Here is a 12,635-nt window from a genome sequence, read left to right as displayed (position 1 = left end):
AGTATTGGCTATATTGTTGGCTATACCTTCGCTGTGGTATATTGACAAATACCTTCGCTGTGGTATATTGGCAAAATACCACACCCTTTTGGGCCTTAACGCTTAATTATAGAGTACCAGTCAAAAGTTTGGATACACCTACTCATTCAAGGGATTTTCTTTATTTTTACTATTTTCTACACTGTAAAATAATAGTGAAGACATCAAAAGTATGAAATAACACACATGGAATCATGTAGTAACCAAAAATATTTTATAGTTTTTTTTACATGCTGCTTGTTACTGAAAGTTTCCCATATTCTCTGGCAGCCAGTTAGACAGAAGGGGGTATTGGTCTTCAAGACAATCTCCATGGAAACGGCTTTTTAACAGTGTTTAGATGTGTTTAGTTAATTCAACGGATAACAGATAATTCTGTACCTGGTTGGCCAGACGCCCGGACCTTGTTTGTTTTGTGCCTGTTCCTCTGGAAGTCGAGAGGCCGACACAAGAGTGTTCTGAAGTAGTGAAGGTGAGCCGCTTCAACAGCCGCTCGCACCCAGCCTCTCTCCACCCGTCCATCTGGCAAGAGACCCGGAAAGAAGACTTGACAAAACGACACTATAGGACGACACATTAATACTGTTAGCGTAAGGCGGTCGAAGTCGTCCAGGAGAGAATGGATAACAACTTCATTTTTTGTTTACCTTTTTGTGTAACTCGATAAGGTGTTTGACAGTGTAGAAAGACTTGGCTAAAACGGACTTGAGGGAAGTTCGGAAGATCGTGGTGAAAGGAATTGAATTGGTCAAAAACTTTCGGTTATAATTGGTCATAGTGGTCTTTCCCCGGGTAGTTGTTTGGTGGGGCTTTCCACTCCAGACTAAACCATGTCGTTACCAGCCATGGGTACGGACCGGGAGAGTCTCTGCTCGCTCTTTCACGCTTGTGATGTGGATAATTCTGGACGGATTGAAAAAGACGAGTTTGTCCAAATCTGCTCAGAGCTCCTTGTCCCGCCGACGGAGAGAGAGCACATATTCTCTAAACTGGACACCGACAGAGACGGGACAATCAATCTAGCGGAGTTCATTAGCGGCTTCCACCGGATCTCTGAGCAAGTTTACTGCGGGGACATGGAGAGCAAGAGCTGGGGAGTCTCCTCTCAGGCCTGGGAAGATTTCCAGACCCGACTAGGGGACCATGCCCGGTTCATACCCAGGTCAAGTATGGATCACATTACGAAACAATCGTACCGGCTAATTAATACACTTTTGATTTACATAATGTCCAAACGTCGTAGGAATGCATGCGTAAAACAGTTTCAATGTACATTTTAAGTGTAACCAATAGGCTACAGGTTCTCCCCTTATAATAGATTCACTATATATATATATATATATATATATATATATATATATATATATATATATTCAAACTGTTGGGCTATTCTGGGCTCAACATTTCTCCCACTTGTATTAGCCAGATGTGGTTTACACCTCTATGTGTATGTACGTGCATTCGTGTGTGTTACTCAGGTCAGTCTAGCTTTTGGATGAAATATACCAAATATCTCTAAGCGCACCAATAGAAACCCTTGCTGCAACCTAACCCTGAAAGAATGAGCGAGAGAAAGAGAAAGGAAAGAAGGAAAGGAACGTATCAGTATCCTGTGACAGGTTTTGAAATGAGGTTCCATTGAGTAGTTGTCCTGGCAGCCCTCTAGGGCTGGCATGGGACTGAGCTGCGCCCTGACACGCTACCATGGAGGGGACATTGATTAACACAGTGATTCCATGTTCCCCATCATGTCTTAAATAGAACTCATTATTTTGGTTTGATCACCAGCTTCACCAGCTGTAGAAAGTCACCCATTGGAACTAACATCTTAGCTTGTTTCTTTGAAAAAGGGCCACTCCTGGGGCACTCCATTAGTGATGGTTTTCCGGTGCTGTGGATCAAATGTTCTCATTATTGTGTGATACAACAGTCATGTCTGTACTCAGTAGGCCTACATCCACCCAGGGCTCAGATCCAGAGACCAAGGTCATCATACTATTTTCTATTCCCCTGCCCATAGAAGTGCCATGGGTGGAGTAGAGCAGGGATCAGTAATGCTACCACTCCTAAATAGTTCTAGTGTAAGAATATATTCGAAGCAGGTAACTAGATGTGTTATTACAGAACAGAGGAGTGAGGTTAGCTAAAGCAGAAACTCAGGCAACCAGGCTAGGGTAGAGCTGGAGGCCTGGGGATATAGCCAATACTCTACAGTCATAGACAAACAACCACCTTTTCCAATCCTCTCACTGTAACATATTATGTTTATTGGTTTTTGATAGTGTCATTATTAGTACTAACAAAAGTATTTTGCATTTCTTAACTTTAAACATTACATTGAAGAAGGTGTTCCCTCTGTAAATCCTGGATTTTAAGACCTGGGCGTGTACTAGTGACACTGCCTGTTTTGACAGTGCTGTTGACTGTAGGACAGTGAGTCTATATGCTCAGGGATTATAATCTGGTCACCTTGTTGAAGACACACACTTTAGATACCTCTACCCATCTGACCCAGTTGAATGAGCCATGAATGAGTTTCTTAATTAGGCATAGATTAACATGTAAAATAGCTCTACAAGAAACAACATTTAAATGTAAATCTAAGTACCTGAATAGATATCAGGTAAATACTGTAGCCTACATAGGTATACAGATTAGAGGTCGACCGATTAATCGGAATGGCCGATTAATCGGAATGGCCGATTAATTGGGGCCGATTTCACGTTTTCATAATAGTCGGTAATCGGCATTTTTGGCCACCGATCATGGCCGATTACATTGCACTCCACGAGGAGACTGCGTGGCTACCTGTTATGCGAGTGCAGCAAGGAACCAAGGTAAGGTGTTAGCTAGCATTAAACGTATTTTATAAAAAACAATCAATCTTCACATAATCACTAGTTAACTACACATGGTTGATGATATTACTAGTTTATCTAACGTGTCCTGCGTTGCATATAATCAATGCGGTGCCTGTTAATTTCTCATTGAATCACAGCCTACTTCGCCAAACGGGGGATTTAACAAGCGCATTCGTGAAAAAAGCACTGTCGTTACAGCACTGTCGTTACCATAAACATCAGCGCCTTTCTTAAAATCGATACACAAGTATATCTTTTTAAACCTGCATATTTAGTTAATATTGCCTGCTAACATGAATTTCTTTTAACTAGGGAAATTGTGTCACTTATCTTGCGTTCTGTGCAACAGAGTCAGGGTATATGCAGCAGTTTGGGCCGCCTGGCTCGTTGCGAACTGTGTGAAGACTATTTCTTCCTAACAAAGACAGCCGACTTCGCCAAACGGGGAATGATTTAACAAAAGCGCATTTGCGAAAAAACCACAATCGTTGCACGAATGTACCTAACCATAAACATCAATGCCTTTCTTAAAATCAATACACAGAAATATATTTTTTTAAACCTGCATATTTAGTTAAAAGAAATTCATGTTAGCAGGCAATATTAAACTAGGGAAATTGTGTCTCTTCTCTTGCGTTCATTGCACACAGAGTCAGGGTATATGCAACAGTTTGGGCCGCCTGGCTCGTTGCAAACTAATTTGCCAGAATTTTACGTAATTATGACATAACATTGAAGGTTGTGCAATGTAACAGCAATGTTTAGACTTATGGATGCCACCCGTTAGATAAAATACGGAACAGTTCCGTATTTCACTGAAATAATAAACGTTTTGTTTTCTTAATGATAGTTTCCGGATTTGACCATATTGTGTGTGTTATTATATTATAATTAAGTATATGATTTGATAGAGCAGTCTGACTGAGCGGTGGTAGGCAGCAGCAGCATCGTAAGCGTTCATTCAAATAGCACTTTACTGCGTTTGCCAGCAGCTCTTAGCAATGCTTCAAGCATTGCGCTGTTTTTGACTTCAAGCCTATCAACTCCCGAGATTAGGTTGGCAATACTAAAGTACCGATTAGAACATCCAATAGTCAAAGGTATATGAAATACAAATGGTATAGAGAGAAATAGTCCTATAATAACTACAACCTAAAACCTCTTACCTGGGAATATTGAAGACTCATGTTGAATGGAACCACCAGCTTTCATATGTTCTCATGTTCTGAGCAAGGAACTTAAACGTTAGCTTTTTTACATGGCTGTCACGGCTGTCTAGGACCAGTGGAGATGTGGAATCAGGAGCAGGAGACAGAGGGCCGGAGCAACTGTGTTTTAATAATAATAGTAACACGCAATAGCCGTAGGGCACCAGGCGCGTGGCGAAGTCTGCCAGGGGAAAACACCTTCCCAAAATAAGCGCACTGGGAAAAAAAGCGCACGGGGCGCAGCCCGGCAATATAATAGACAATAACAGTTCACAATCGCAACTGTCCTGAGTGGACAATAAACAATCCCGCACGAGAACCCCAACTGAAAATACACACTAAATAACCCCCCACTAATGACAAACACAAAACAGGTGCGAGATAGATAGACAAAACCAAAAGACACAGAAACAACGATCGGTGGCAGCTAATAGGCCGGCGACGACGACCGCCGAGCGCCGCCCGACCGAGGAGGGTCGCCACCTTCGTTAGATACTGTGACAATGGCACATATTGCACTTTTACTTTCTTCTCCAACAGTTTGTTTTTGCATTATTAAAACCAAATTGAACATGTTTCATTATTTATTTGAGACGAAATAGATTTTTTTGATGTATTATATTAAGTTAAATAAAAGTGTTTATTGTTCATTGTTCATTCAGTATTGTTGTAATTGTCATTATTACAAATATATATATATATATATATATATATAAAAATCGTCCGATTAATCGGTATCGGCTTTTTTTTGGTCTTCCATTAATCGGCATCGGCGTAGAAAAATCATAATCGGTTGACCTCTAATACAGATGAACAGGTGTCTTTCAACCCCCTAAGTGTAATACCTACCTTTTCTCCAGTTTAATAAATAGCCTAGATACCTGGACCCAGCCCATAATGAGTAAGCTACTATTTCAAAGTACAACACTTTCAACACTGTTGAAATGGAACGATATTGTTGCAGCAGCATAATGATAACGTCAGAACATTGCCAAAGTGTTGCATTGATGTTACTGTGCCATAAAAGTGTTGATAGTAAAAAAAGATGGCGATGCAATGGATCCTGACCAATTTTGCTATTTTGTGTGTTTTTTTACGCTGATTAAATTCCTTTAAACAGGTTAACATTCGCAAGGCTGCGGGGCCAAACGGAATACCAGGACCCGTACTGAGAGCATGCGCCGACCAACTGTCTTCACTGACGTTTTTAACCTATCCCTGACCTGGTAATATCAACTTGTGTCAAGCAGACCACTATCATCCCCGTGCCCTAGAACGCCTGCCTTCATAGCTATGAAATGCTTGGAAAGGCTGGCTCACATCAACACCATTCCAGACACCCTGGACCCACTCCAATTCGCATACCGCCCCATCAGATCCACAGATGATGCCATCTCTATTGCACTCCACACTGCCCGCACTCACCTGGACAAAAGGAATACCTATTTAAGAATGCCGTTCATTGACTACAGTTCAGCATTCAACACCATAGTCTGCTCCAAGCTAATCACCAAGCTCAGAGACCCTGGGACTGAATATCTCCCTCTGCAACTGGATCCTGGGCTTCCTGACGGGCCTCCCCAGGCAGTGAGGGTAGGCAACAACACACCCGCCACACTGACCATCAACACATGGGCCCTTCAAGGGTCTGTGCTTAGTCCTCTACTGCTGTACTCCCTGTAAATCCATGACTTCCTGGCCACGCACAACTCCAACACCATCATCAAGTTTTGCTGATGACACGATGGTGGTCGGACTGATCACAGACAATGATGAGGCTATAGGGAGGAGGTCAGAGACCTGGCAGTGTGGTGCCAGGACAACAACCTCTTCCTCAACGTCAGCAAGACAAAGAAGCTGTTCGTGGACTATAGGAAATGGAGGGCCAGCACGTCCCCATCCACATCGATGGGGCTGTAGTGGAGCAGGTCGAGAGCTTCAAGTTCCTCTGTGTCCACATCACTAAGGAATTAATGTGGTCTACACCCACACAGTTGTGAAGAAGGCACAACAGCATCTCTTCCCCCTCAGAAGGCTGAAAAGATTTGGCATGGACTCTCAGATCCTCCAAAAGCTCTAATGCTGCACCATTGAGAGCCTCTTGACTGGCTGCATCACCGCTTCGTACGGCAACTGCAAGGCATCTGACTGCAAGGCACTAGAGAGGGTGCTGAGTACGGCCCAGTACATCACTGGGGCTGAGCTCCCTGCCATCCAGGACCTCTATACCAGGCGGTGTCAGAGGAAAGCTAATAAAATGATCAAAGACTCCAGCCACCCAAGCCAGAGACTGTTCTCTCTGCTACAACACAGCAAGCAGTACCAGTGCACCAAGTCTGGGACCAACAGGACCCTGAACAGCTTCTACCCCCAAGCCATAAGACATCTAAACATGGCAGCTATATAGCTAATCAAATTAGCTACCCGGACTACCTGCATTGACCCTTTTTTTGCACTGACTCTATGCACACACACTTGATTCTACCCACACACTCACAAATACTTACACTGACACCCCAACAAACATATACACACACACATTACATACGCCCACAAACGCATAACATGTGCAGACATGCATACTGACGCCACACACATACTTTCACCACATATACTGCTGCTACTGTCTATTATTTATCCTGTTGCCTAGTCACTTTACCCCTAACAACAGAATATGTACAGTACCAGTCAAAAGTTTAGACACACCTAATTATTCTACATTGTAGAATTATAGTGAATACATCAAAACTATAAAATAACTCATATGAAATCATGTAGTAACAAAAAATGTGTTAAAGAAATCTAAATATATTTTATATTTGAGATTCTTCAATGTAGCCACCCTTTGCCTCTCAACCAACTTCATGAAGTAGTCACCTGGAATGCATTTCAATTAAGAGGTTTGCCTTGTTAAAAGTTAATTTGTGGAATTTCTTTCTTTCTTAATGTGTTTGAGCCAATCACTTGTGTTGTGACAATGTAAGGTAAAATACCAAGTCCATATTATGTCAAGAATAGCTCAAATAAGAAAAGAGAAAGGACAGTCCATCATTACTTTAAGACATGAAGGTCAGTCAATCAGAACATTTCAAGAACTTTTAAAGTTTCTTCAAGTGCAGTCGCAAAAACCATCAAGCACTATGGTGAAACTGGCTCTCATGAGGACCGGCACAGCAAAGGAAGACCCCGAGTTACCTCTGCTGCAAAGGATAAGTTCATTAGAGTTACCAACCTCAGAAATTACAGCCCAAATAAATGCTTCACAGGATTCAAGTAACAGACACATCTCAACATCAACTGTTCAGAGGAGACTGCGTGAATCAGGTCTTCATGGTCGAATTGCTGCAAAGAAACCACTACTAAAAGACACCAATAAGAAGAAGACTTGCTTGGGCCAAGAAACACAAGCAATGGACATTAGACCAGTGGAAATCTGTCCTTTGGTCTGATGAGTCCAAATTTGAGATTTTTGGTTCCGTCCACTGTGTCTTTGTGAGACTCAGAGTAGGTGAACGGATGATCTCCGCATGCGTGGTTCCCACCGTGAAGCATGGAGAAGGTGTGATGGTGTGGGGGTGCTTTGCTGGTGACATTGTCTGTGATTTATTTTGATTTCAAGGCACACTCAACCAGCATGGCTACCACAGCATTCTTAGTAGGACTATCATTTGTTTTTCAACAGGACAATGACCCAACACACCTCCAGGCTGTGTAAGGGCTATTTGATCAAGAATGAGAGTGATGGAGTGCTGCATCAGATGACCTGGCCTCCACAATCACCTGACTACAACCCAATTGAGATGGTTTGGGATGAGTTGGACCGCAGAGTGAAGAAAAAGCAGCCAACAAGTTCTCAGCATATGTGGGAACTCCTTCATGACTGTTGGAAAAGCATTCCAGGTGAAGCTGGTTGAGAAAATGCCAAGAGTGTGAAAGGCTACTAGGCAAAGGGTGGCTTCATGGAAGAATCTCAAATGTAAAATATATTTTGATTTATTTAACATGATTCCATATGTGTTACTTCATAGTTTTGATGTCTTCACTATTATTCTACAATGTAGAAATTAGTCAATATAAAGACAAATTATTGAATGAGTAGGTGTGTCAACTTTTGACTGGTACTGGACATAGCTACCTCAATTATCTCGTACACCTGCACATTGACTCACTACTGGTACTCCCTGTATATAGCCATGTTATTATGACTCAATATTGTTATTCGTTATTCACTGTATTTATTCCTTGTGTCACTATTTCTGTTTTTTTATCTACTACCTGCGTTGACTCTTTTTTGAAGGGTCTCTTTTTAAACTATCTTGCACCGATTCAATGCACACACACTGGTCTCTACCCCCCACACACATACTTACACTGACACCCTAACACACACACACACACACACACACACACACACACACACACTGCATATGTCCACACACACATAACATGCGCACATATGCATATTGATGCCACACATACATTCTCACACACACTCCATAGGCCATACACCACATATGCTACTGCTTCACATACGCTGCTGCTACAGATCAGTCTATTATCTATTCTGTCTATTATTTGCTTTACCCCTACCTATATGTACATAGCTACCTCAATTACCTCGTACTCCTGCACATCGATATTGGTACTCCCTGTATATAGCCATGTTTTTTTTACTCTTTATTGTTATTTGTTATTTGCTGTGTATTTATTCCATGTCATTTAAAAAAAAAAATGCTGCATTGTTGGAAAAGTAAGCATTTCACCGTTAGTCTTCACCTGGCTGTTGTTTCATGAAGCATGTTACAAATATAATGTAGCTGTTCTGTTCCAAATATACTGTAGCTGTTCCAAATGTGTTTTAGATGAAAGGCCTTATGCTGTTGTAAGTAACTTGTATTAACATTCCCCTGTCTGTCTGTCTGTCTGTCTGTCTGTCTGTCTGTCTGTCTGTCTGTCTGTCTGTCTGTCTGTCTGTCTGTCTGTCTGTCTGTCTGTCTGTCTGTCTGTCTGTCTGTCTGTCTGTCTGTCTGTCTGTCTGTCTGTCTGTCTGTCTGTCTGTCTGTCTGTCTGTCTGTCTGTCTGTCTGTCTGTCTGTCTGTCTGTCTGTCTGTCTGTCTGTCTGTCTGCCTGCCTGCCTGCCTGCCTGCCTGCCTGCCTGCCTGCCTGCCTGCCTGCCTGCCTGCCTGCCTGCCTGCCTGCCTGCCTGCCTGCCTGCCTGCCTGCCTGCCTGCCTGTGTTGTGTCTGTAGGAATGAGCAGGCAGCCACGCTGTACCAGAACATCAGTATGACAGAGCCCAGGATGGTGCCTCAGTATGAGAGAGTCATTATGAGCTTCACCAGAGAGATCAAGCAGCACAATGCTGAGATGGAGAACCTGGCCCTGGCTGTGAAACGGTACTAAACACACACACACACACACACACACACACACGCACACACGCTCACACACTCACCGACAACCTCAGTTTACTTAAAACCCACATACTGTACATACACTGTACACATGCAGACATTCTATCATACTGTACATGTCCTCAAATACAAATGGGAAGTTTGATATTTTAAGTAGAAATTGTGCACCAATACTGAATTTTGTAAAGCCTGTTATATTAAATGAAGTGCTCTTTAATCTAGACCACATGGATAATTCAATAAATCAAATTTTTATATGAATAAAGGCTTGCTAAAGTGCCATAATTCTGCATTTTGACATGTCCCTCTATCAACCCTGTGTTATTATAGGAAGATTTTTTTAACCCACTTAATGCCCAAATTTCCATCGTTGTAAAGTCCTAGTTATTTTGTTGCTTTGACGAAGTAATTTCTGAAGATTATTATTTAACTGAGCAGGTCGAGCATAACACGACAACCCTGTTACCCATAGATAGACAGGCTAGAAATACATTTATAAAAATAATGATACAATAATGCATTCAATTGCCTCTTCCTGTTGCACACAACAAGCTTCCATTCCCCCTGTCACAAGGGGATTTATGGCTGATTTAAGTAGAAATAATCAACTCAGTCACAATCAACCCTGTTACTTTATTTGGCACTTAATAGGCATTTAATATAGTATTTTTATTTATTGAACCTTTTTCGGTGATAAAAAATAAAAAATCAATGAAGTTAGGTGAAATCCAACGTTTATTTGACCAAGTTACACTTCTCAAAAGGCACCGAAATGGTGGAACGACCCAAATACACACACACACACCAACACAGATTTAATAAATTCAGTTACAGTATTATGTTTTCTTTCTGCTTAGAGCCCATGACCAAGCCGCCATGCAGCTCAGTGAGATGGAGGAGGAGATGGATCAACGCATCCATGCAGCTGAGAACAACACACAGCAACAGGTGACACACACACACACACACACACACACACTTCCATGATTGTCAATTCTAACTTTAGAAATGATGTCCATGTTGTCATGCGGTCTGGGCAGGTTGTGTTCCTACAGGGTTTAGCCACTGATAAGAAGGGTGGAGCTCATCTCTTCACTCATGCCAAATAGAGAGGACTTGTGATCAGATTACTCATTAAACCTCAAACACTCCTCAGCTGTGTTAACGTCTGATATGTCAAGCTGTTATCATATCTAGATTTGTTATAGTGAATTTATTTATAATAATTTGTTAAAAGTAACTCCAGTGGGATGTTGACGGAAAACGTCCGGTTTCCATACTTCCATGGAACACTCCTATTCCTGGAATCTCTCATTCCTCTACTCCGGGAACAGTCTTATCTCCCCCTGTGTGTGTGTGTGTGTGTGTAGTTATGTACATTATGTAAGTGTGCTACATCAGCTCTGTTTGTTGTGCAGCTGCTGTATGCTTAGTCTAAAAAAAGCACCCACACCTAGACTCACCCACACCTAGACTCCTCCTCCTGTTTGTTGTGATGCTGAGTTTGCCGAATGTCAGATGTACGTAAACACATGGACAAATCCCAGTGTTGTGTGTTGTGGAAAGGTTGTTGTTTAGTTGTTTCAAGCTAACGTTAGCGAACATAAGTTGGACATTCTGTGGGCTCTAAAGTGCCAGCAGGTCACTCGCATTTGCTTGTGAAATAAATTAAGTGCAAATACGTAAAGCAACTGGTCGCATTTGTGCGAGTGGGATATACATTTAATTATGCGTCTCATTAGTTGTATTTTCCATGTAACATTACAAGGATCACGCAACCTGATAACTGTAATTATGATCCATATCACAAAAGGCATTACAAAAGTATAATAAAAAATAAATAAAAACATATTGGCATTAAAAGTGAGTCGGGAGTTTACAAGACTGCACGATGAAGAATGAATGAGTGTCCGGTATCAGCTATAGAGGCAATGCTTCTAAAATGCCTTTGCACTAGATTTGAGATTTTATTCATTTCGAAAATCTGAAATGATGTATGTGCTGCAAAGAAATCCAATAGGCACTTTTACATAGGCTGAAACACCGGACTCTTCTAACGAACAGCGTACAGATTCCCTTTGCGGTAGTCTACTTAAGCTTCGTGTAGCCAGTTTGCGGTCTGTGTCAATGCAATCATTTGTTTTTGTTTTTATGCTATTATGGATAACATGTTAATTTGATACTGATGCTCCCCTTCAAACATTTGTTCTTCTTATCATATCAGAGTAAAAATTTTTTTTTTTATCGTGGATTAGACGTTTGTACATTCTGTACCTAAACAAATAACTTGTTATTATTTGTTTAATAACATTTTTTTTAAACTCAAAGAATAAAGGCCCTTTGTGTGACTTTTACCATATGTGTAAATGGAATGCTGTCAAGAAAGAAAGTATACCAACCCTTTATAGACTAGACTTGACTCACAAACTGCGTGTGCACAAGCATGCGGGGAAAAGAAAACCCCAATTTGGTGGTCCGCACGCGTCTGGTACTCTAAAAAGTTGGACAGGGTTAGCAGGTCTGCTCATGTTCCTTGATACACCCTGGCCCCCTCCACCTGTCACCCAAACTGCCCCAAAATAGCAGCTCAAACAGCTCAAACTCTTATCAGTGGAACATAGAGGAGTGATATAAAAGAAGTACAAACAAACACAAGCATACACATGCACACACACAGAAAAACACACAACCGCATTCACACACACAGAAACACGCATGCGCATACGCTGTGCCATTTGATTTGGACAGTAGTTGGTCTTTTGACAGTAGCTGTATCTGTATATTTGTAACCGATGTGAAATGGCTAGTTAGTTAGCGGTGGTGCGCGCTAATAGCGTTTCAATCAGTGACGTCACTCGCTCTGAGACCTGAAGTGGTTGTTCCCCTTGCTTTGCAAGGGCCGCGGCTTTTGTGGCGCGATGGGTAACGATGCTTCGTGGGTGTCAGTTGTTGATGTGTGCAAGGGTCCCTGGTTCGAGCCCAGTTTGGGGCGAAGAGAGGGACGGAACCTACACTGTTACATATTGACAGTGTGTGAACATTCGATGATGAAGTAAGACTATAATTGTGTCTTGTATCCTTGTGGAGGCCATAAGAGATGGCATGATGCTACAT

General features: G+C 41.9%; 1 protein-coding gene across 1 annotated transcript in view; it reads left to right on the top strand.

Moving 5' to 3' along the window:
- Nucleotides 1-373: 373 nt before the first annotated feature.
- The window catches only part of LOC106580191 (ras and EF-hand domain-containing protein homolog), a 36,162-nt gene continuing 23,900 nt past the window's right edge, over nucleotides 374-12,635 (top strand). Inside the window, exons 1-3 of the mRNA XM_014160988.2 lie at nucleotides 374-1,201; nucleotides 9,357-9,503; nucleotides 10,379-10,469. Coding sequence (XP_014016463.1) covers nucleotides 870-1,201; nucleotides 9,357-9,503; nucleotides 10,379-10,469 — 570 coding nt within the window. The 5' untranslated portion in view covers nucleotides 374-869. The remainder of the gene's footprint in view (nucleotides 1,202-9,356; nucleotides 9,504-10,378; nucleotides 10,470-12,635) is intronic.

The sequence above is a fragment of the Salmo salar genome, chromosome ssa20 (genome assembly GCF_905237065.1).
Source record: "Salmo salar chromosome ssa20, Ssal_v3.1, whole genome shotgun sequence".
Lineage (NCBI taxonomy): Eukaryota > Metazoa > Chordata > Actinopteri > Salmoniformes > Salmonidae > Salmo > Salmo salar.
The sequence above is the reverse complement of the archived record's forward strand: the minus strand, read 5'-3'. Positions and strand labels throughout refer to the sequence as shown.